The sequence below is a fragment of the Pleurodeles waltl genome, chromosome 10 (genome assembly GCF_031143425.1).
Source record: "Pleurodeles waltl isolate 20211129_DDA chromosome 10, aPleWal1.hap1.20221129, whole genome shotgun sequence".
NCBI classification, from domain to species: domain Eukaryota; kingdom Metazoa; phylum Chordata; class Amphibia; order Caudata; family Salamandridae; genus Pleurodeles; species Pleurodeles waltl.
This window is the reverse complement of record NC_090449.1, coordinates 178,274,398-178,300,224: the sequence shown is the minus strand read 5'-3', so window position 1 is coordinate 178,300,224 and position 25,827 is coordinate 178,274,398. Positions and strand designations below refer to the sequence as shown.

At 44.0% G+C, this 25,827-nt stretch overlaps 1 protein-coding gene across 3 annotated transcripts in view; it reads right to left on the bottom strand.

Annotated features, from left to right (window-relative positions):
• Positions 1–25,827, bottom strand: part of TECPR1 (tectonin beta-propeller repeat containing 1) — a 428,339-nt gene that overhangs the window by 250,283 nt on the left and 152,229 nt on the right. For all 3 annotated transcript variants that reach the window (XM_069210138.1, XM_069210137.1, XM_069210139.1), the window contains exons 7-8: positions 17,845–17,945; positions 11,718–11,819 (exon numbers count right to left, since the gene is read on the bottom strand). In XM_069210138.1, coding sequence (XP_069066239.1) covers positions 11,718–11,819; positions 17,845–17,945 — 203 coding nt within the window. The remainder of the gene's footprint in view (positions 1–11,717; positions 11,820–17,844; positions 17,946–25,827) is intronic.

Below are 25,827 nucleotides of genomic sequence, written 5' to 3'. Positions count from 1 at the left end.
TCAAAGATCACTGATGTCGATGGGGCCGGAGCTGCTAGCGGGATATTCAGCTTGGTTGCCCCTCTTACTAAGACCTCCTGAAAAGTGTTGACATCATCTATGGGAGACACTCTTGGGGATGGTGAGTCCGATAAGGTTGGAGAGTAGTCTCGTGTGGACGATGAAGAATGTCCATGATGTGATTCCTGACGATGGTGCCTAGAGGTAGATGTACGCCTCGAGGAATAACCAGAACGCCCTGCAGATCGCGTTGGAGTCCTCGGAACAGGTTCTGGAGGAGGCGCCGGAAGAGGAGCCGTAGGTGTTACCGGCGTCTGTGGTAACGGCGACTGCCTTTGCGAGAGCTGTGGCGATGCTGGAAGTAGGATAAGCGAGGCCGAGGATTCCGAGGTTGTATAAACCCTTCTAGGCCTCTTAGATGGTCTTCTCGACGTCGAAGCACTCCTCGACGTCGAACTGCGGTGACGGCGAGTGCCTCTAGACGTCGACTCGTCTCGCCGCTGAGAATCTCTCGACGACGAACCTCGACGTCGGTGCAGTGACGGTGAACGCCTCCGACGGCGAACACTCTCTCTCGACGGCGATCTCCCTCGCCGTGTCGACGGCGAGCCCGACTCGGATCTCCTTGACGTTGACTGTGTTCGCCGTGTCGACGGCGACCCAGATCCTCTCGATGTCGGGTGTCTTCGCCGCCTCGACGGCGAAATAGCTGTCGACGGCGAACGATGCCTTTTTCTCGCCGGCGAAGCACTCCTCGACGGCGAACATGTTGGCGCCGTTCCCTGCTTCGACGTCGACGCTCTCGACGTCGTCGGAGATCTATGTCGTTTTTCAGCAGGTCTGGAAGGAGTCATGGAGGAAACAGGTTGAGCCCTGGTAGAAGTCTGACCTTCTCCTCGCTCTGTAGTGGAATGGCCACTTTTTCTCCTGTCCTCTCTCGCCTGAAGTCGGATCTTCTCTCTATCACGAAGGGTTCTTCTAGAGAAGGTTTTACAAATGTCACACGACTCCGGTTTGTGGCTGGATGGAAGACAAATTATACAGACCCTATGTGGATCTGTTTTAGCCTTCTTTCTTCCACAAGAAGGACATTTATCAAAAAGTGAAGGCATTTCTAACTAGAAAAAACCTCCAAATTCTGTCAGAATTTGACAGAAATCAGTAGAAAATGATCACTCAAAGGTAAAAACGTCGAGTGAAAATGAAATTCAGAAGATATTTCAATGAATTTCTGTCACAAAAGCTTTTGTGAGGTAGAGCTCAATGCTTCAGGGTCCTGTCAGCAGGAGCCGGAAAAAAGAACTGAGGCAACTGCCTTTTGCTGTGCATGATGGGAAACAGGAAGACTTTACTTTCTTAAAGGCACAGCTCTATTTTCATTCTGTATAATGGCAGCCTATGGGCTACACTGCCCTACATTGTTTTATTCTCATGAGAGGTGTAAATAAAATATGAGAATGTATTTATTTATGTATTTATAGAATAAATAGAGGTTTAAATGTGAAATTTACACTACAACTGTTTTTTCTTCTAACAATTTTGGCTTGTGTAGCTGTTCACATAGGCTGCGCATTGTTATTCTTAAGTGTTTTTCACAGACCTTTTTGTCAAGGAGCTGATGATTGCACTTAAGAATATACTACACAACAGTGCTCCGGAGTCCCCGCAGGCGCGCGGAACTATTCAGTGCTTATGACTATACATGGAAATCCCCTACGAGAGAAGTATACTTTCTATAAGTGGCATTTCTAAAATAATAATGTAGAATCCAACCTCATCAGTAAGTAGGATTTCTCATTACCATTCTAATCATACCGAACATGACAACGTTTTTTCTCTCAACTCAGAAATTACAACTTAAAAGCATATAAGGGAATTTTTAATGCTGGCCTATGAGAGGAGCAGGCTTCATAGTAGTGAACCACCAGCAAAACTTACAAAAACATGTCCTTCCTTTTACTTGCACGGCACCCTGCCCTATGGGTTACCTAGAGCGTACCTTAGGGGTGACTTGTGTGTAATAAGAGGGGAATTTAAGGCGTGGCAAGTACTTTTAAATGCCAAGTCGAAGTGGCAGTGAAACTGCACACACAGGCCTTGCAATGGCAGGCTGAAACATGGTTAAGGGGCTACGTATGTGGGTGGCACAATCAGTGCTGTAGTCCCTCTAGTAGCATTACATTTACAGGCCCTGAGAACATATAGTGCACTTTACTGGGGACCTATAGGTAAATTAAATATGCCAACTGGGTATGAGCCAATGTTACCAAATTTAGGGGAGAGAGCACAAACACTTTAACACTGGCCAGCAGTGGTAATGTGCGCAGAGACCTAAAACCAGTGAAAATTAGTTCAGGAAAATGGAGAAAGGTAGGCACAAAGTTGGGGGAAGACCACCCTAAGGCTGTCAGGTCTAACACCAGGTTTACGACCTCAAAAACCCTTTTAAATAAGCTTCAAGCCTATCCTGTGAATCAGAAATGTTTTTTCCAAATCGCCAAATGGTTTTAGAAATCAATACCAAATCGCAGTTTGGGAGGACATGTTTGGGGCTCCCCTTCCACAGTGTGATTCAGTAACCTATAAACCAGTATTTCATAAACTTTTCAGAAGAGCAGCCCACATTTTTGCCCAACAAGAGTTTGTGGCCCACCTCGCTTTAACAGGCATGAGGCGGGGGATTTTTTTTAATGTAACTAACGCATATTGTGGTAGCGCACTGTAATTTACAGACAGACCGTTTCCTATTGAAATGGCCACTAAATTTGCGCAGACATACAGTATTACTGATAAAACTATACTGCACACAAATGATAATGTGTATTACTTGCACATCTTTAAGTAAAAGTGTCTTGATTTGTTTTGCTTCTATATAAATCTTTGCTTCCACCACACTTCAGAATTACAAAACAATGTGCTTCATATTTGCTTTGCCAACTGCTGAATCTGTCTGGTATTTACATTTTGTTGCGCGTCACATACAAATGGCATTGCTAGAAATGGGGTCTCTGGTGGGCAGTCAGTTTGCACTCTGTCCAAGCAGGGACCCTCACTCTAGTCAGGGTAAGGGAGATACACCCCTAGGATAACCCCTGCACGCCCCCTTGGTAGCTTGGCACAAGCAGTCAGGCTTATCTCAGAGGCAATGTGTAAAGTATTTGTACCAACACACACAGTACCACAGTGAAAACACACACCACAAAAGTGACACAACACCAGTTTAGAACAATAGCCAATATTGATCTAAATCAAACAAGACCAAAACAACAAACATCCAACATGCATAAGCAAAGTTATACATTTTTAAAGTAAAAAGAATCTTAATCCAAAGAAATCAATGGATGTGTTGCTTTTATACAAAGTACCTGGTTTGCATAAAAAATAAAGTTGCATGGGTCGGAAAAGTCAGTGATGCGTTAATTCCTGACTCGCAAATGAGGCAGTGCATCGTTTCTTCTCTGCTTGGGTAAGCGTGCGTCAATTTCCAGACGGGCAACCTCGGGTCCGCTCAGGTTCACTGTGGTATTGAAGCCCAGCGACGATGAGTGCAAAATTCCAGCGCACAGTGGTGAACAGCCGCTTGGCGTGGGTGATGCGTCGATTTTGGCAGCCGCGATGCAGGTGGTGTGTCAATTTTGTAGCAGCGAAGCAGGTGCTTCGTCGATTTTTCTCCTGCATGGCTCCTGTGCATGGATTTGAGTCTTGGTTCCACCAGATTCTCCTTTCAAGGGACAAGGGACTGGATTAGGCATTTCTTGGCAGGGTAGGAGTCTCAGCAAGAGAGTGCAGGTGCTAGCAGAAGAAGTTTTTGATGGCTCTGAAACTTCAGAACAAGGGGCAAGCTCAGTCCAAGCCCTCGGAGACACTTCACAAGCAGGGAAACACAGCAAAGGCCAGTCTTTGTCCTCTTTATGCAGAAGCAGCAACTGCAGGCCAACCCAGGAAAGCACACTCACAGGCAAAGGGGCAGTGCTCAACTTCCAGCTCTTCAGCTCATCTTCTTGGCAGAGGTTCCTCTTGATCCAGAAGTAATCTAAAAGTCTGGGGGTTTGGATCCACCACTTATACCCATTTCTGCCTTTGAACTAGGCAAACTAAAAAGGAAAATCTCTATTGTTGACAAGATCTTGCCTTGCCCAGGCATGGCCCCAGACACACACCAGGGGGCTGGATACTGCATTGTATGAGGACAGGCCCAGCATTTTCAGGTGTTAGCTCCTCCCTCCCCACTCTAGCCCAGGAGACTCATCAGGATATGAAGGACACTCCTCAGCTCCCTTTGTGTCACTGTCTAGAGGGAATACACAAACAGCCCAACTGTCAGTCTGACCCAGACGTGGATTACACAGGCAGACAGAGGCACAGAATAGTTAAGCAAGAAAATGCTCACCTTCTAAAAGTGGCATTTTCAAACTGACAATCTAAAAACCACCTTTATCAAAAGATGTTTTTTTAAATTGTGAGTTCAGAGACCCCAAACACCACATCTCAATCTGCCTCCCAAAGGAAAACTACACTTAAAATCTCTATCTGCCCCCAAAGGAAAACTATACTTAAAAGATATTCAAGGGCAGCCCCCATGTCAACCTATGAGAGAGATAGGCAACAGTGAAAACCACATTTGGCTCATCACCACATGTCCTACCTTTAACCCTACCCATGGGGCTACCTTCAGCCTATCTTAAGGATGCCAAACGAATTGACAGTGCAAAACTGAACACACAGACACTGCAGTGGCAGGTCTGCGACATGTTTATAGGGCTACTAATGTGGGTGGCACAAACAGTGCTGCAGGCCCACTAGTAGCATTTGACTTACAGGCCATGGGCAGCTTTAGTGCACTTTAATAGGGACTTACTAGTGAATTAAATATGCCAATCATGGAAAAGCCAATTACCAATACAATTTAGACAGACAGCATATGCGCTTTAGCACTGGTTAGCTGTGGTAAAGTGCCCAGAGTCCTAAAGCCAACAATAACTGGTCAGAAAAAAAAGGAGGTAAAAAGTTTGGTGATGACCGTGCAAAAAGGGCCAGGTCCAACAGACATGCCATAGCTTTTGCTTTCACACTCCCTGTACCCAGGCAAGACTGTCACATAATGCACTTTCATTTTCTTTTTGTGACTGCAAAGTGGGAGGAGTTTGTAAACACTAATCCCCTTGTTAAAAAGAAGGAAGCCATCATAATAAGACACAGCCTTATATTTGACCTCTGTCATTGAAGTGAAGCAAAAGTGACAAAGATAAATACAGAATTTAAAGGCATCTTTATTTACTGCTTAAACTTTTACAACCCACCAAAAATTGCCTCGTAACCCCACAGTTTGGGAAACACTGGTGTAAACATTACAGGAGTTTGCATGACTTAAGTGTGAGGAATTTGTGTTGAGAGCGAGACAGTGCTTGTGGCTACAGCCATAGTAGCTTCCAATTTGGACCAGGACACTCTGTATGGTACATTAGATTGAAGGTTAGAGTGAGAGTCAGTGTATACTGCAGACATTACCTACACCACAGAACACCCTAGAGATCTATGTGTTTAAGTCAAACAGAAGAGTATTGCTGAAATGAAGAAAGGAGAAAAAGGTTCATTTTGAAGCTAGGTTGCTACCCTTGCATCTTCGTGCCTACCACTCCCTGGAAGAGGCTAGCCCAAAGGTGAACAGGCAGTTAATCGGAGCAGCCCTATCTGCCTTTGTGTTATTATTTTGGCTCTTGAGAGGAGACTTCAAGCTCTCCTGTGTCTTCGTGCTAACTCTTGTCACAAGAACCATGACTGGACCAGCCTGCATACAATTCACAAAAGTCCTGAAATGCCCAGAATCTATCTCTAAACTGAAATGTTGGAATACACAAGAAATGTCTGCAAGTTGAGTATAGATGTGGCAGCAACTTTCCCCCAGACTGTCATGATTACATGACCAGAACCTGGATCCACACCAGTAGATCCAGGTGTGGGAGATTTTTGAACCCCATGGTTGAGGTACTGACCACCAACTCGCCTTGCCAGTCATGGGACCAAAAACCTGCTGAAGACTTGCTGAACCTGCCAGAAGGGCAGCGCTTACCTCCTACTTTAAAAGCGATAGATTTGACTGATTGCTTAGGAGGGTCAATGGAGGTGCACAAAAAGACACTTTGCAGGAGATGCATAAGCTGTAAGAAGCTGAGACAAGGTGAGACAATGTCGATATTAGTACACTGGGCACAGCCTATATCGAGAGGCAGAGATTGAGGCCCAGATGTGTTCCCTTTGTGAAGGATGCATTGACAACTATAACTGAGGGTGTAAAAGAAATCATCCTGAATTGGCTTCTACTTGATGCACAGAAGGACCAAAACCCTAGGCAACTGCAACTGTCAATGCAGTCATAATCACCGAGTACTAAAAGAAATCCAAAAACGTCTGGAGTATTGACGTATTCGTGTTCAAGGATTTGCACCAGGTTGTTTTTGACTTAGCCAGAGGAAGACTGAATCAGAAAGATCCCTGTGTTCGCAAGCTCTGCTATGCCCCGGGTACCTCCGCAGGACTTGTTCTTGCACTGCCATGACTTAGCTTTGGTTGTGGAGGCCATGCGGATTTCAGGACGAACTCTGCTAAGTGTATCAATGCCTCAAATATCCTTGCTTGGTGCGCCATACCGAGTGCACACCTTCAAGAGCAGTAAGTCCTCCAATGTACATAGGCAGCTTCTGACGCAGACTCCACAAACTTCACCATTGGAACAGAGCCAGGAATTGTGACACTGTTCCCAGAGAGGGGAGACGTGTACTTGTGTTTGGAATGGTTGAGCGATCGAACTGTGACTGAGAACAATCACATGGCAGTATTCCCTTCTAGGAACATCAAGGCTTTCACAGAGGGCTAACAGCCAATGTACTGCACCAGAAAAAACTGTCCCATAACATACTGAGTGTACTGCTTTCATTAGTACGTGATTAACCGTCCTCAGCTACATTGTGACCAGTGGTCCTTTTTTCACTATTGTGTGTGTAAAGTTCTTTCTTTTCTACAAGTCAAAGTACTGGAGAGTGCTTTATGCTCGTCACCCAATGACTTTTGAAAGCTGAGTCTCTAAAGCCACATTCCTTCCCAGAGTAAGCATTGAACTGCTTGAATTCACTGCGCCGGGGTGTAAAGTGCTAAAAGGGGTGTACTTGGTGATCAGTTTTGGGTGCAACAGTAAGGTTAACCCCCGGACGCCTACGGTAAATGGCGCTGGCTGATACATGCTCAGCCCACTAACTCCTGAATGTCGAGAGAAAAAGTTCCTACAGTTCCAAAGCAGCTACCAAAGAGGGTGTACCTTTGAGTATATTTACAGCTAGCTCTTTCTTTGGTATCAAAGGTATTTTTCGGAGCTGTTTGAAGTAACCTTTCAGATCGCTTCTAGTGACCAGTGCTGAGTGGTGAAGGGAGTCTCCTTAGTCCCTTCTGCTTGTGGCATAAGTTCAAAGCCTTTCTTTTTTGATGCTGCTGGTCTTTTAACCTGAGAAGACTTGGTACCTTTGTATATTTGTTTCCATCCAAGCTTTTATTCAAACCCATCATCATTTGAAAGTTGTGCTTCCTCCAGCAGGTTGGTTAAACCTAAAGGAATAAATGAGTCCCTGTTGAAATTAATACATTTGTACACCCTGTTGCAATCTCCTCTTGATCTTTTGACTCTACGGAAGAATAGTAGGAGCTCCTATTATCACCCAGGTTATGGATCATCTTTTTCACACTTGAAATCCTGACATGCTTAACAGCATTCTTCGTTGTGATCTAGATGAAAGATTACAAACCTGATGTCAACAGGATTGTGCCAGATTCGTATGACATGGAGGACCAAATCAAAATTGCATGTTTTCCATGCACCCGATTAGAAGGGTTAAAGTGTAAGGGGTTCAAAGTCACAAGCATATAGGATCCAGCAAAAGGCAAACAATATAGAGACCACGCAGAAAAGGCAGACTTCCTACACCCACAGCTAAATAAAATTTCCACAACTTGTACAAATAAATGCTTCTGTCAATTGTGAGGTGAAGTCGGAGTGATTGAAGCGGTGTCATCTGATGTAGTTGAAGTCAGAGATTTTGTTAGTGATCTGCACCCTTTTTCTGCTGATTGACTGGGAGATGGAGAAGTAGCTGGTCGTCTCTTCCTTATTGGAGACATCAATGTCTTCCTTGATAACCACCTCAGCAGGAGGATTTAGTGGCAACAATTTTTCCTGCGGTGGACCCTCAAATGGAATTAATGGCTGCAATGGCATTAATGTCAAAAGATGAGGAATTTGTGTAGTTGCAAATTTAAAAGTAGACTTCAATACAGTGTCACCGTAAGTGATGACATGAAAAACCTTAGTGTAAGACCACTCATCTGAAATGAAGATAGTTGTGGAGAAGTATTCGTATCGATGAATGAAGTGAAACAGCAGAAGGAGATGGAGAATCAGACATGTTTGGAGAACTTAGTAGGTTTTTCAATGTTGAGAGTGAAAGTGATCAATGTTGATGGCTTGACATCGACTTTCTAGACAGCGAACGATTAGCGGTCTTTGATAATGATATTTTTAATGTTGATAGGTCATGTCTCAACATTGAGTGACGCCAGTGGCTCAACGTTGTTTTCCTCGACGGAGAACTCACCTCATGGCAGTGCTGTAAATGTGACCTTGAATGTTCTTTCAAGGGCAAACAAGTCAGGCAGATGACCTCGACATCAATACCTTTGGTGACGAGGTAGAGTGACAAAGTTGGTAATGATGTTTTCTGACTTTTGGCTTTGGATCTCCATCTGTAGGAGTCTGTGTCACTAAGCTTTCTTTCAGATGGCACATGAAAAGAATTGTTCTTTTCTTTTGAAGTTCTTCTTTCCTCATGCCTTCCATGAGGTCCCTCACCCTAAAGCCTTTCCTGTCCTTAAGAGTCTGTTTCAACACTGTACGGCAGCTGTCACAGTCTTTTACAGAGTGGTCTCTTGGAAGGCACCCCACACAAACCTTTTAAAGCTCAGAGACCACCTGTTTTTCTGCCACAAGAAGGGCACTTTTGAAAAAGAGAGTGCATATTGAAGAAAATTCCTCTCATTTTGCCCATCAGGCTACATTTTCTTTTTATATTTCTTCATACATTTTCACCTTTCTGAGCAATGTTGTTGCCATGAAGGTTCATATTGGTATTCAGAGTCATTATATTCTCCCACCAAAAGAAACTGATCCTTTGATAGGAAATTATAGGGTGTGTTTTTCATCATGAAACACGATGCACAGTGACAGTGTATGGAACTTTAGAATGGATTATATATATATTTTTTAAGAAGTGCTCTTAGGTTCACACAAGCTCACAGAACTATTCAGTGTTTATGTAGATCGCAGACTTGCCAAATGAAACAAAAAATGCACCACGTGCTAAGGGAGTGGGGCGGTGGAGGGGGCGGGGCATAGTGCTTAGATGTATCTAAGAGGCACTTTTCACCCACCAAACCTCAAACCCCTTTCTTCCCAACAAAATACCTGCAGAGGCTGGTGCCGATGTCCTGGGGTGTTTTCACATCCCTTAATAGGTGTCACAGTTCAAAGCCTCTGAAAATGAGCAGAAAATCCATCATTTGCAGTGGGGTTTCAGCTCGTTTCCCTTGCTACCGTATATTATCAACTCCTCACTGGGGAGCTGTATGAAGGGGGCCATATTGTGTGTCAGATGGTGGCATTGTGTGAGTTGGCAGGTCTGCAATCAGTGTTTGTGACTATTAATGAAGATCCTACGATGCAGGGATTATATCTCGGACACAACATTAATGTTGGGGGATTTTTTTGTACACAGTATTGTGAGGTACAACCAATCTGAGGTATGTTGTTTGTATTCACAGACACTCCTAAAGAGTTTTCTCGCTCATCACTTAGTAAGCTGATGTACGCAAACGGGAAAGGAGCTACAGTGATGCGAGGAGTTGAGTAACGTGCGTCAGAGCACTGTGGCTCCATTTAGACAATGTTTGAGGCTTCCTACCAACAGATGTTGCTTGTTCCTTTAACATCTCCATTTGACTAATGTCATTTAAAGTATTTCCTCAGTCATAACTGCTAACCTTGAAAGAAGAAGGAACCTGTACAGTCTCCATAGCTAATTTACAAAAATTGCATTTCCTTTAATTCTCTGGTGAGATGTAGTGCAGCCAACAATCACTGAATTCTCGATTATGCAAAGACCAACCTTTTTGGCAACCTCAAAAACAAACCAGTTTTGAATTCTTCAGGACTGGGTACACAGCAAAAGTTCATTCTATTAAGATCAAAAACATACACAAGGAGGGACTTTGCCTTCAGTAATTGATTACAGAAACTGTCATTTACACATTGAATCAGCTGAGGGTTATTCAGGTCTCGCCATAAGAAACTGTATTTTTGGTGTGTAGCCCAGCTGCCAAAGGAGTACCTGCTAAGGCTGTGCATGCTCGTTAAGAGAAGCATTCCATGCACTGCCATTGAGGAACATTTATGCTCCTCAAAGTGCTTCCACATTACATTTCATGAAGCACCACGGATGATTTTGCAACCACAAAGGCCCTACATTTAATTTGTGCACTTACAACTTTTTCCAAAATGCTGGTATTTTGCATCCAGGGTAATTTTACACCTAAAAATGTGTATGCACCTAAATGTGATTGGTGTTCCTAAATGTTTTCGATGTTTAAGCTGATGTTGCCCCAAAGGTGACTTTCACCTCCAAGTACTGCAAACCTGACCAATTTAATACCGATGTAAAACATTTACATGTAGCTTGAAATTAGTGATCTTACACGTAAGTGTGATAACACACACCTGTTGACTTAGTACCTAACTGGAACACCTCCAAGGAGCTAATACACAGGCCTCTGTATATCCAGCACTGCCACTTGATATAAGTGACATCTGTTAATAAACTGCCCGACCCAGTCCATCTGCATTAAAATAACAGTAAACAAACTGGCTCTTCAAAGACCAACAGTACACTTGAATAACAGGAGAGCTGTGATTTATCGCCTCATGCTTCCTTATTGCAACTTAGTATTGACCAGTGCAGAAATCTTTTATTCCATCCACAAACTGACTCCTTCACATCAAACCGAAGTTGTACCACCTACATGAGAGATACAAAGTCTGCAAAGCACATTTTCTCATCTCTCCTTCCCATAAGCACCCTCCCAAAAGCTGCACTGCTAATGCCCATTATAACGCACTTGATAGTCCTAAACCTGAACAGTGCAACTAGCACACCATTCCCAAAGCTTCGAAGCATTCCTCCAAGTACATTACCTCAAATGTACCCCGCCAACCTGAATACTCGGTGATCACTGATCTCAATACACATCCCACTACCACTACATCTAGATTTATATGTCCCTTGATCAACGTGCTGAAGCAATATCAAGATAATCACCTCCTCTTAGCCCGTTGACACATTTTTCTTTGCTTTGACTTTATACTGCACGTTTGAGGAAAGAGACAGCAGAGTGTGAACAGTCAAAAATTGTCTCTTCATTGTGAGACGGAGTACTAAACTTCAGGTCAAGCCTTTAATAAATGAAAAGGCACAGCTGGGTACTCAATTGAAAATGTAGGCGTACCATTTATTAGTGTAACGATCAAATAGCTAATGGCCATTAATACATTTTAACAAATAGTTTCAATGGCTAACATGCAAGTGATGCATTTCATTCTTAAACTTTGCCTACATTTTTCTTACCTGATCGTTTAGGCCAACAGTAACCATGGCCATTTCTCCTATCATCTCCATCCAGCTCGTGCCACATGGGTTGTGCGAGTTCACACCTCTTCTGAACCACACCTGTCACATAAGTAGAATGCATTTATGGCATTCAGAATGTATATTCGTGAGTAATTGTCAACGAACCCTCAAACTCTTTCACTAGATATTCAGTGTAGCCTAGATTACATTTAATTGTAAAAGGAACATACAATGATAGAAATAGAAAAAAATTGCCAACTGTATAATGACGGAAAAAAACACCTACGGTTATTACAGACTGTTTAGAGTTTTTGAAACAAACAGATGCCATCTCCAAAGATGGTTCCATCTTCACATCATCTACCTATGCAGGGAAATAACCCATGTATGCTACTGACAGTCAGGTTCAAAAAGTGGCAAGAAATTATCAACTCTTTTCAGAATTAAGAGAGAACATTATTCTAACAAAATTGGTATGCAACAAAGAGAAAGTCAACACACAAAGATACGTGTACAATAAACAAATTTCACTCATTGTCAGAAGTTTGAAAAAAAATGTAAACTCTTTAGCGAACTGAATCGTTTTTCACTAGGAGACTTCGAGGTGGTCCTGATAAAAAGTACTTATGTGGGCCACAATATTAGGTTACATGATCAAAAACAGCACTGAAACCAAAAAAAGGGTTTTGCAAGCTGATCAGTGAGACTGGAAAAGGGAATACCAGCTTGATGTAGTGTTCCTAATTTATCATATTTTAATAGCAGTAATTTTACAAAGTTCCCCTTAGTGGTTTAGTCTGTAATCATACACACATGACCCACCATTATAAACTCAGCTTTCAGAATCAATTGTCTAAACATTTTCATCTTTTGCCAAAGGGTGCATTATTGATTTATATGTCGTACCTGTCTACACAAACGTGAGGGGAATCTTCACTCAGCGACACATAATCCTATATTATATACCTGGAAAGAAACCTGTTTTCATATTTCATATCAATTAAATTAATTCTTCTTTAATTTTTTCATTTAATGATTGACCTTGACATGATGGCTTCCTGCTAGGCTCTTGTGTCTGATATCAGTCAGCGGGTATTCATGGAAGTCCCTGTTGTAGTGGGATGTTGTCAGGGCAATGGCAGGTCACAAATGCAGTAGGAAGAGAAGTTACAATTGTCTCGATACTGACTGCTTGGGGGAGAGGGAGGATGTGACTGTTGCAGCTGCAGTGACTGACATCTATAATCCTGTGCCTCCAACCAAGCAATTGGCGGTGGATAGGGACCCTAAGGATGTATAGAACATCTTGCCTTAACGTTCATATGTGCAGGGAGCTCAATTTTCTGAACCTCTTGAACATACATATAGCATGGTGGAATTTCAGGAGACTGTGAAGGAGAAACTGACAATTTCCATCCCCAATACAGATCGCCTAAAGGTGATCCTTGCCTTTTCATCATGTCACTTGGAACATTTTACTCAAGAAATGGAAGAATGGTGATAATACTGGGGTTCCCATTTTCTTTCTCATTTCAAACGCTTAGACTGCTTTGAGGAGGAGTTTTGACAGGACTCCATCCTTTGTAATATTTATTCTACTTCTTCATTGGATTCCGAGTAGGTGGCATTGCCATACCAGTGAACACGGTGGTGGTGGGGGAGAGGGGGGGTGGTAAAACCTCTTTAAGCAGCTTCAAATATTTCAGTCAGTGAGGGACATACAACCCTTATGCAGCCCAGACAGCCCTAAAATATTTCCAGTCACAATATTTCCTGAAGTGTTTCCAGAGCGGCGACCAATCCTACTTTTTTTTACAGGGAACTATGGATCTGTTGGTGAGCATGATTGATACTACTTTTGTTCTTTCACATCGGTAGCCAGGCTTCATATATGGAACAAAAAGCGAAACTGGACAGGACTCAGAGTACTCTCATCAACCATTTTCTCTTTTTTTGTTGCAAGCTGTTGGGGGTCTAGCTGCATGACTTGATTCCGAAGACAAACTGAAAACACAATTCTTCAACCCTTTCAGATGGCTCAATGCTGAGACACCATTTTGGGTCCTCAGGATTCTGCTTGCTGACAGGTGTAGTCAAAACAGCCTCGGCAGGAGCCCATCAGACTATGACTATAGCAGTCCTAGCAACAGGGTTCTCCGAGAACGAAGAAAGAGATTTTATGCAGCATGGTTAGCTGTCATTTGAAACACTGGGGTGTCCACCACTGTGTGCGTTGGACATTCTATTGAGTTTGAGGATGCTCTACATCCTCCCTCGCGTTCAGAGCATATGCCTAAGTTGCTGGTGCACTACTAGGACATGTTGGGGGGGTCCGGTCTCTTATATCCAGTGGTGCTATCCTCCTGATTTCAGGACTTCAACAGGACGTATTGGTTTACTCAATCCTATTTCTGGTCCAAAGAGCTGTAAGCTACTTCTGAGGAAAATCTAGAACATAAAATGTATCAACAGACTTATCAAATGCATCCCCTTCATGATGATCACACTTCAGTCTGTGTTTCCAGTAATTTCTCCAGAGAGGACTTCTTGGTGATACATGACTTGCAGGATGCCTATTTTTATATTCTAAATCATCGGGACATTTTCCTGGAGTATACTGTGGAGTTCCTGTTGCTACCAGTTGTGCGCCTCGCTTCTCGGACTGTCAGCAACTCCTCAAGTTTTCACGTAAGTATTAGATACTCTACTGACTTCCCTTGAGTTGCAGGGTATTCCCTTATTTAGACTGGCTAACTTCTGCTCCTCCTTTTAAGCGACAGGAGGACAACAGGAAGATCTCCAATCATTTAGAGGCACTCCTCAACTTTATGCTAAATGTGCAAAATCTCTTTTGGTACCTGCTCAGAAGAGACTATTTACTGGGACCCGCAGGATGATGGATCTCAGCGAGGACTGTCTGTCTTTATGACACTCCAAGTGTTATGTTGGTCGGCCCATACACCGCTACCTGAGAGCGCCTCAGCTTTCTAAGCTTCATGGCAGCTACAATAAATGTGTTTTTTTGAGCCAATTTAATGTCAAGCCTTCTCTGCAACATCTGTTGTCTCACTGTAATCCGAACAGTCTGTATTACCAGGCACTGTTTCTAGTGAATTTGGATAGAGTGAAAGTGTCACGCTCTCTGAGATCCTCCAGGAAAGTACCCTCCCAGTGGCCCGCCTTCCAGGAGCTCGACTCTGGCAGAGGAGAACAGAGGATGAGAGTGGCTAGATGGGAAGAGGGGGAAGGGAATTAGGGTAGGTACACCAGGGAAGGAAACCTGTAGGATAAAAAAAAGAAGGCACACAGAGCTTGCGTGGAAGAAAGCTTGGAATACACATGACAGCCCCATTAAACCGAATACGAACTGTAAATGCCTGTAAAGCAGCATGTGGCTACACCCATTCTGTTAACAGCATAGAATAGTTAGGTACTCATTGCGTCATTATACATTGCGACATTATTACATTATTAGTGTGCCTTGAAATCAACGTACATTTGTCCAAATAACAAGAAATAGTTTTGTACTCTCATCTTTTCTCATCAACAAGAAATGGTTTTCTATTCTCTGTACCTTTAGTACAAAGTACTATTGCCACAGTACAAAGTTAAAACCATCTGCCTAAACGTTATGGCAGTTACGCCCTCATTTGCCTTTTAGTATACCATTGTTTCTGCAGTTTCGTACAATGCAGCTCAAATCCAAGGCAATATATGTAGCGGATTTGAATTTCAGCCCCCCCACCTAAAGTGTGTTAAAAGATAATGAGCTCACAATAGTAGTTCGTTTCACCACGCTCCCAAGTAAATGCTGGCTTGGAAGTGTCCAAAGCAAACACAAGGCTGTCCAAATGAAGAGTACGATATATGCACTCTCCATCACAGCACTGGGTAACTTTGTAGCACGTGTGGCGCTCCGCAAAAAATATAACTGTCCAAAGGAACATGTGCACCCAGCAAGCAGCCCAGAATCCAACAGTTACTCCTTCGAAATAGGACCCCGCTGAGGAAACAAACACATTGAGCGGCCCCCAGTCGCATGGAAAAGCCCGTCCTCAGCACACGAACAATATTACTGCCGGCCACACACGATTCTGGAAATACTCAGAAAGCAGACACTCATGCACATCTCGGCAACACTTTTATAGAGGTACCTGACAACGTCAATAGGAACATCCCAGAAGAATTGTTAAACACGGTGGGCATCATGAAACACTGCACGCTGTATTTCTGTATGTCAGTAATGCCTTCATTGGCACCAGCCTGTTGCAATATGGGTTTTTACACAACCTTTCGCCCCCTTCTGCTCCGAGTAGAGCATGGTATGGGCACAACCACCGCAGGTTCAGACAAAAAGTTCTGGTTTGTTGTTTTGTCCCTGTGCCCTTGTAGGTGGGAGTTCTTCTGTGCATGAAAACTGATCGCTCCATACTCAAACTGGCACAAACCTTCTGCCATTTTTTGAGCTTTTCATTAGTTTATCCCACATTACCAACACCAGGAGACCTCCTTTGCACAGACAGCAAAATCATCTGCTAATCACCTCACAAATTGGCCGTTACTGGCTCAGGAGTCCTTCTTTTGGACAGGTTGCAATCCCTAAATGCTATGTATCATCCCAGGCACAACTAACTTATAGACAGGCTCTGCATCGCTTTTTCCTCCTCAGCCATAAATGCACCACCTCTAAAGGCTTTTTAAAGTGTCAGCCCAGTTTGGCTTTCCACAGCTGGATATTTTTGCAGCCCCAGAAAATGCCCTCCCAATTTTCGCAAATAGAGATGATGTCCAAAGCTTTGGGAGGATGCCCTGTCTACTTCTGATCACTAGGCCTTCTTTGTTCCATCTCCCCCACTCCCCTCTTCCGAAGGGTACTGTAGAAGATTCAGGGAGAGAGACAGTGCTTATGAGAGAGTCCCTTGGCCTCATTGCCAATGGCTCCCAATACTACCGACAGTTAGTGATGGGTTCTCCTTCCATCTCCGTTTCATACCCCACCAATGTGTTTTGCATTTGCCTGTATTTCCTCTACATTTTTGTCTTAGTTTTTGCATGGAGCATGAAGATACAGATGGGAATGTTCCAGGGAAGCACATCTGTCTAGTAAGGGTTCCAGGTATATCAACAGTGGCTTGGTAAGCCAAATACTAGTTACATTATGAGCTTTGGTGCAGTGTTATGGAGCTTAACCTAGCTCTTATGACCTGTTTCACATTTTGGAGCAAGGGCGTTTTAAATGGAATGCCTCCCCCTCCTCAACGGCTCAGCAGGAGGCTATCTGTAGTTTCTTCAACTGTTGGAGTTCAGTGGTTGGATTTGTTTCCTGCCAACCTGTTTGAGAGGAATCCTGTGGCTCACTCCTCTTCCTGGAATCTTCCTCATCTTGCTGGATCTTCAGGTAGAGTCCTTCGAGCATTCGTGGAAGTGAGTGGAGTTCATTTACACAAGTTGCAGGGCTGCAAAGTAAGCTACCCACACTTTTGTTTCACAAAAACAATTTATATGAAAGGATCCCAGCAGGGCTCTTTGGCATCTAGGATTCGCTAAGCTGCTCATGTGTAGAGTCTCTCTGAGCATGGCTTCCTAGCCTCTTAAAAAATTACATGTGCACTAAATCCTGATTAGGTCATGTTTGCGTGGTGGGAATCAGAGTTCTAGTTTGGTGCATCCTCATATCTGTAAGATCTGGAATGAAGATGGCAGATGAAGTGCTAATTAACCGATTATTTACTGGTAAACTTCCTTATTGCAATTTCTACCTTTAGTTGTCACAGTCTTCTTGACACTTCCATTCCTTCTGTAATACTCCTCTGGGCAACTCCCTAGGACTCAGGCTGAGTGTATGTGTGTGAATTGTACTCATCATTTTCAGCAGTGGCCAGTGGTGAGTGAAGATGTTATTGGGAAGGATGTGAAGACTTTAAAAGTAAAAAGCTTAACTACTTTGATAAGACCAAGGATTCAGTTAATAAACAAAAGTACTGGAATTAGGAAAATCAGGATTCACAATAATGAAGCATACCAGTAATGAATCTGACTATTTATGCAAAGTTTTGTTGGAAGAGGGCTGTCAAGGGATGTAATAAGTAAGTAACTTAAAACACTGATGATCAAAGAAACTTACTTTTCGATCTTTGGTGATTGCCCACACAACGTTAACACCAACAGACACATGCATGATCCCGTTTTCAGATGACGGTGACTCCACAATAGTCCACAGACTTCCTATCAGAAAATAAGCATCACATTAAGGATAAGTCAAGGTATGCTGTTCTAATTTAATACTAGTTGCACATGTAAGAAAAAAGCAACGGAACACACTATAAACAAAGGGATAATATATTGAGAGAATACTTAACAGGTAACTATGTAACATGGCTTATATTGCCATCCAGGGGTTCTGGTGACATACAAACCACTCTGCCTTCTGCCTTGAGGTTTGTAAATGCCACCAGAACCCTGAAAGGGAAAATACCTGAAACATAATAACACGTTGCCTGTTATGTATTTTTTATATTACATGTTTATTTTTGGGTGGGTACCTTGAAAGAGTGGGTTTCCTCAAAGACCAACTAACAATGAACACTGACTGGAATTAGAATGCTTATGTTTTATCTTTCTTGAACAAATTGATACATTTCTTGATAAAGTAATAGGCAATGATGATGGTCAGTTAATTTATGCAGTTACATAGCTGCACTGTGTACCCTATAATTATGAATTTAGCGTATTTGCCATTTAATTTTCCAAGTAAAATTCAAAATGCAGGGATTTCAATAAAAATAATGTTTGTAGCTCAAATTAATAAAGGCGATATAGCGGAGAATGAGCAACATCATTTTCATTTTTTGCTGCATCATTTAGGTAATACTACTGCATAATTTGGTCCACCATGACACATAACCCTAGTAGTCCTCATAATGTTAAAGCTCTACCAAGTGGTTTAAGGGTTTTCATTATGATGATGTAATCCACATACCACAGGCAACCTTGAGACAGTAACCATATTTCACAGCTCTGTGTAATATATGGATTTTATAGCACTGCGTTTTCTGCAATAAAGGCACAAAAACATGTAAACAAAAAAAGAAATCAAATATATCTATAAGGATCTAGTTTCCAAAGAAAAAGTTTTTTTTTTTACTTGATTATACCTTTGGCGGCGGTTGACGAATCTTCACAAACGTTTCCCAAAAAAATAAGAGGCTGATGTCAGCTGCTGCCTGGAAAGTTTCAGGGAGATCCGTCAAGTGGGAGCAGAGAAAAAAAGGTGGTCCCAATGCGTGTTTACTCCATTTTAATTTCCATAGGGATTTAGAACAGCAATCGCGGCTGAACCACTGGACGGATTTACACCAAATTTGGCAGAAAGCTAGCTTTTGGTCCAGAAAGCGACCTTTATTTGGTGTAAATCCTTTCAGTAGTTTTTGGAACATTAAAGAAAAAATTAATTTGTATATATAGGGACACAAAGGCTCAACAAGGAAGTTTTAGTAGGCATCCTGGGACTCGACTTCAGCAGAGTCCCAGAAAAACGGTAAAAAATAAGAAAAGGGGCCAGGGTAGGAACACCCTGACTCCTTAGCTCTAGTGCTGAGGTCCCAGAGGGAGCCTCCCCATACCTGGGACAAAAAGGACTTAAAAAAAAAAAATTGAAACGAATTTTAATCCGCTGTAAAAATTAAAAAACAAAAAAACAAGCATGTTCTCCTGCGCTTCTTTAAAGGAAGCCCCCGACTGGGCCAAGTCCCAGGGGCATGTCAAAAATAAGGAGGGTGGTGCATGGGTCCCCCCTCCTGGGCTTATTTATGGCCCGGGGACCGCTACCTCTCCATAGCTTAAATCACCCTGGGAATCACAATAAGCGTGAACCACCACCTCCCCGGGGCTGAAGAAATAACATAATGAAGGGAATGCGTTGTGGACACCCAGCTTCGGGACCACAACGACCCCGGGGATAACTTTAACATAGGTGGGGGTCCGGGAGGCCCCTCTCATGGAGTCACTAATGGCCATGGGGACCGCCACCACCCATGGCCCGCCCCTGCTATGTCCTGGGGTGCCCACCCCGGGATACAGCTGTTCGCTCTGACTTGATGGGAGAAGTTAGCGCAAACACGTCGGTTCCAGCAAGCAAGAGCTGCCAGACAGCTCTTGCTTGCTGGATGTAGAGGTTTTCTCTGTTTCATGCAGAGATGTGGGCAGGGAAACAGACAAAGCCATTGCTCTCACAGAGAGGGAGCTGCAAGTTTAGCAGCTTCCTATCTGTGCCAGCAATTCCGGCTCCCACAGGAGGCAGGGAGTCAGCTGGGAAAGTGGGGGCCTTGAGGCTCCCCCTGAGGTCCAATTGCACACAATGTGTAACTAGGCCCTGGGGCAGGGATCGGCTGGGGGAGGAGGGCCAGGTGGCCACCTCCCTAAAAAAAAAAAAAAAAAACATCTTAAGGCCAGACCCTGGGGGATGGGGTCCCCAGGCCCGAAATCAGCCGGTGGAGAGGGGCCCACGTGCCCCCTCATGGAATTGTAGAACTATAAATCGCGCCGTAAGGTAACTATAACTTGCAAGACGCATGCACAGCTAATTACTCCACATATTAGGTCATTGATGAAACCTTGTATGGCATCTTTGATATCACTGCAACGTCTGCAATAACATTATTGATAAGAAAACTGTGCATGGCAAGAGTGCGAATGAAAATGTCACTTACCCAGTGTACATCTGTTCGTGGCATCAGTCGCAGTAGATTCGCATGTTCTGCAATAGCTCGCCATCTGGTGTTGGGCCGGAGTGTTACAAGTTGTTTTTCTTCGAAGAAGTCTTTCGAGTCACGGGACCGAGTGACTCCTCCTTTTGTCTCCATTGCGCATGGGCGTCGACTCCATCTTTGATTGTTTTTCCCCGCAGAGGGTGAGGTAGGAGTTGAATTGTAGTAATAGTGCCCATGCAATGGAGTGACTAAGTATGCACCTATTTAAGGTTGAGATGATACATATAGAAATAATTGAAGGTAGCTTCCAAACTGCTACAGGCTCCCGGGGAGGCGGGTGGGCACATGCGAATCTACTGCGACTGATGCCACGAACAGATGTACACTGGGTAAGTGACATTTTCAGTTCGATGGCATCTGTCGCTGTAGATACGCATGTTCTGCATAGACTAGTAAGCAGTTATTTCCCCAAAAGCGGTGGATCAGCCTGTAGGAGTGGAAGTAGTCTGAAATAATGTCCTTAATACGGCTTGACCTACTGTGGCTTGTTGTGCGGATAACACGTCTACACAGTAGTGCTTGGTGAATGTGTGAGGCGTAGACCATGTGGCTGCCTTACATATTTCTTGCATTGGGATGTTTCCTAGAAAGGCCATGGTAGCACCTTTCTTTCTGGTTGAGTGTGCCCTTGGTGTAATGGGCAGCTGTCGTTTAGCTTTAAGGTAGCAGATTTGGATGCATTTAACTATCCATCTGGCTATACCTTGTTTTGAAATTGGGTTTCCTGCGTGAGGTTTTTGAAATGCAATAAAGAGTTGTTTAGTCTTTCTGATGTTTTTTGTTCTGTCAATGTAATACATTAATGCTCTTTTGACATCTAATGTATGTAGTGCCCTTTCAGCTACGGTATCTGGCTGTGGAAAGAACACTGGAAGTTCCACTGTTTGATTTAGATGGAACGGTGAAATAACCTTTGGCAAAAATTTAGGATTGGTCCTTAGGACGACTTTATTTTTGTGTAGTTGTATAAAAGGTTCCTGTATAGTAAACGCCTGAATCTCGCTTACTCTTCTCAGGGAAGTAATGGCGATGAGAAATGCCACCTTCCAGGTTAGGAACTGTATGTCGCAGGAGTGCATGGGTTCAAAAGGTGGACCCATAAGTCTAGTTAGGACAACATTTAGGTTCCATGAAGGAACAGGTGGTGTTCTTGGTGGTATAATTCTCCTAAGGCCCTCCATGAATGCTTTAATGACTGGTATTTTATATAGGGAAGTTGAATAGGTAGTCTGCAGGTATGCAGATATTGCTGCAAGGTGAATCTTAATGGAAGAGAAAGCTAGGTTAGATTTTTGTAAGTGAAGCAAGTAACCCACTACATGTTCTGGAGTTGTGTGTAATGGTTGTATTTGATTAATATGGCAGTAGCAAACAAACCTCTTCCATTTACTTGCATAGCAGTGCCTGGTGGATGGCCTTCTTGCTTGTTTTATGACTTCCATACATTCTTGGGTAAGTTGTAAGTGCCCGAATTCTAGGATTTCAGGAGCCAGATTGCTAGATTCAGCGATGCTGGATCTGGGTGTCTGATCTTTTGGTTGTGCTGTGTCAACAGATCTGGCCTGTTGGGCAATTTGATGCAGGGTACCACTGATAGGTCTAGCAGCGTTGTGTACCAGGGTTGCCTTGCCCAAGTTGGTGCTATCAATATGAGTTTGAGTTTGCTTTGACTGAGTTTGTTTACCAGGTAAGGAAGGAGAGGGAGAGGAGGAAAAGCGTAAGCAAATATCCCCGACCAGTTCATCCATAGGGCATTGCCTTGGGATTGTTTGTGTGGGTACCTGGATGCGAAGTTTTGGCATTTTGCGTTCTCCCTTGTCGCAAACAAGTCTATCTGAGGTGTTCCCCAGAGTTTGAAATAAGTGTTCAGAATTTGGGGGTGAATTTCCCATTCGTGGACCTGTTGGTGATCTCGAGAGAGATTGTCTGCGAGTTGATTTTGTATCCCTGGTATAAACTGTGCAATTAGGCGAATTTGGTTGTGAATTGCCCAATGCCAAATTTTTTGTGCTAGCAGGCTTAACTGCGTGGAGTGCGTCCCTCCCTGCTTGTTTAGATAATACATTGTTGTCATGTTGTCTGTTTTGACGAGAATGTATTTGTGAACTATTATTGGTTGGAAAGCTTTTAGTGCTTGAAAAACTGCTAGAAGTTCTAGGTGATTGATATGCAGTTTTGTTTGATGTACGTTCCATTGTCCTTGTATGCTGTGTTGATCGAGGTGTGCTCCCCACCCTGTCATGGAAGCATCTGTTGTTATTACGTATTGTGGCACTGGGTCTTGGAAAGGCCGCCCCTTGTTTAAATTTATGTTGTTCCACCACAGAAGCGAGAGGTAAGTTTGGCGGTCTATTAACACCAGATCTAGAAGGTGACCCTGAGCTTGAGACCACTGTGATGCTAGGCATTGTTGTAAGGGCCTCATGTGCAGTCTTGCGTTTGGGACAATGGCTATGCATGATGACATCATGCCTAGGAGTTGTAATACCATCTTTGCCTGTATCTTTTGTGTTGGATACATGCGTTGTATGATGGTGTTGAAATTTTGAATTCTTTGTGGACTTGGAGTGGCTACTCCCTTTGATGTGTCTATTATGGCTCCCAGGTATTGTTGTACCTTGCGTGGCAGAATTTTGGATTTTGTGAAATTGACGGTGAACCCGAGTTTGAAGAGGGTTTGTATGATCTGATTTGTGTGATTTGAGCACTGTATGAACGAATGGGCCTTGATTAGCCAGTCGTCCAAATATGGGAACACATGTATTTGCTGCCTTCTTATGTGTGCAGCGACTACCGCTAGACATTTGGTAAAGACTCTTGGTGCGGTTGTTAATCCGAAAGGCAGTACCTTGAATTGGTAATGTATTCCTTTGAATACAAACCTTAGGTATTTCCTGTGAGATGGGTGTATTGGTATATGGAAATAAGCATCCTTGAGGTCTAAAGTTGCCATGTAGTCGTGTAGTTTTAGCAATGGCAATACTTCTTGTAGTGTGACCATGTGGAAGTGGTCTGATTTGATGAAAGTGTTCACTACTCTGAGGTCTAGGATTGGTCTCAGCGTTTTGTCCTTCTTTGGTATCAGAAAGTACAGTGAGTAAACTCCTGTGTTTATTTGTGTGTTTGGCACTAATTCGATTGCATTCTTTTGCAATAGTGCCTGCACTTCTATCTCCAGGAGATTGGAATGGTGTGTTGTTAAATTTTGTGCTTTTGGTGGTATGTTTGGAGGGAATTGTAGAAATTCTATGCAATAACCATGTTGGATAATTGCTAGAACCCAAGTGTCTGTAGTGATTTCCTCCCATGCTTTGTAATAATGACCTATTCTTCCCCCCACTGGTGTTGTGTGGAGGGGGTGAGTGACATGTGAGTCATTGTTTAGTAGTAGGGGTTTTGGGGCTTTGAAATCTCCCTCTATTTCTAGGGAATTGCCCTCCTCTATATTGTCCCCGAAAACCTCCTCTATACTGTCCCTGGTAAGTGGACGGTGTTGCTTGTGAGGTGCTGGCTTGTGTGCTTTGACCCCGAAACCCCCCTCGAAAGGGCGTTTTACGGAATGTGCTGTAATTCCCTCTGCTCTGCGGGGAGTAGAGTGCGCCCATGGCTTTGGCAGTGTCCGTATCTTTTTTGAGTTTCTCAATCGCTGTGTCCACTTCTGGACCGAACAGTTCTTTTTCATTAAAAGGCATATTGAGAACTGCTTGTTGAATCTCTGGTTTAAATCCAGACGTTCGGAGCCATGCATGCCGTCTGATAGTTACAGATGTATTAATTGTCCGTGCAGCTGTATCTGCAGCGTCCATGGAGGAACGTATCTGGTTGTTGGAGATGGTCTGTCCCTCCTCAACCACTTGTTTCGCCCTATTTTGGAAGTCCTTGGGCAGATGTTCAATGAGATGTTGCATCTCGTCCCAGTGGGCTCTGTCATAGCGCGCAAGTAGTGCCTGGGAGTTTGCGATGCGCCACTGGTTTGCAGCTTGTGCTGCGACTCTTTTACCAGCTGCATCGAACTTGCGGCTTTCTTTATCTGGGGGTGGTGCATCTCCAGATGTGTGAGAGTTGGCCCTTTTCCTAGCTGCTCCTACAACAACAGAGTCTGGTGGCAGCTGTGTAGTGATGAAAACCGGGTCCGTAGGAGGCGGCTTATACTTCTTTTCCACCCTTGGTGTGATTGCCCTACTTTTGACCGGCTCCTTAAATATGTCTTTTGCGTGCCGGAGCATACCAGGGAGCATAGGCAGGCTTTGGTAGGAGCTGTGGGTGGAGGAGAGTGTGTTGAACAAGAAATCATCCTCGACCTGTTCTGAGTGGAGGCTTACGTTATGAAATTGTGCTGCTCTAGCCACCACCTGAGAGTACGCGGTGCTGTCTTCTGGTGGAGATGGCTTTGTAGGGTAGGCCTCCGGGCTGTTATCTGACACTGGGGCGTCGTATAGGTCCCATGCGTCCTGATCTTGGTCACCCTGGCTCATGGTGGTGTGAGCTGGGGAGTGAGATGGAGTTTGTGCCGGTGAAACGTTAATCACGGGCGGAGGAGAGGGTGGTGGTGTAATTCTTTTAACCACTTTTGGTTGTGGTGCTTGTTCCGTCTGGAACTCCAACCTTCTCTTTCTCCTAATGGGGGGAAGGGTGCTTATTTTTCCTGTCCCCTGCTGAATGAAGATACGCTTTTGCGTATGGTCCACATCAGTTGCTTGTAGCTCTTCCTCAAACCTATGCTTTTGCATTCGGGAGGTTAGCGAGTGCTCTTCTGTATAAGAGCCTGAAGCTGGGTCGCTTGCAGTTTGTTTCGGCGTTGAAACTTTGTCTGCGTGTTTTTTCGGCTCCGAGGTGACTTTTTTCCTTTTCGGGGCCGAAACCTCTCGGCGTCGATCTGTTTCGGTGCCGCTGTCTCGGCGCCGAGCCGTGTCCACACCGGCATCTCGGTGTCGAGGCTTGTCTCCAGCACTTTCTCGGTCCCGAGAAGGCTGCGTGCCGGTGTCTCGACCGGAGTCGGACGATCTCGGCACTGTTTGGGCCTTTTTCGGTGCCGACGGTCGGTCACCGAATTTATGGGTCGAGCCATGGCCTGGTGGCAGTGGCGTCCCCTGGGCCTTGTAAATGTTTCTCTGTGTGGTTTTCGACGTATTACTCACGGTTTGTGTATCGTCGAATCCTTCGGAGTCTGAGTCTTGGATCGAGAAGGTACCTTCTTCTTCCTGTTCCTCGAACTCCCGTTGGGCTGTCGGTGCGGACGCCATTTGAAGTCTTCTGGCTCGACGGTCTCGGAGTGTTTTTCGGGACCGGAACGCACGACAGGCCTCGCAGGTGTGTTCGCTGTGCTCAGGTGACAGGCA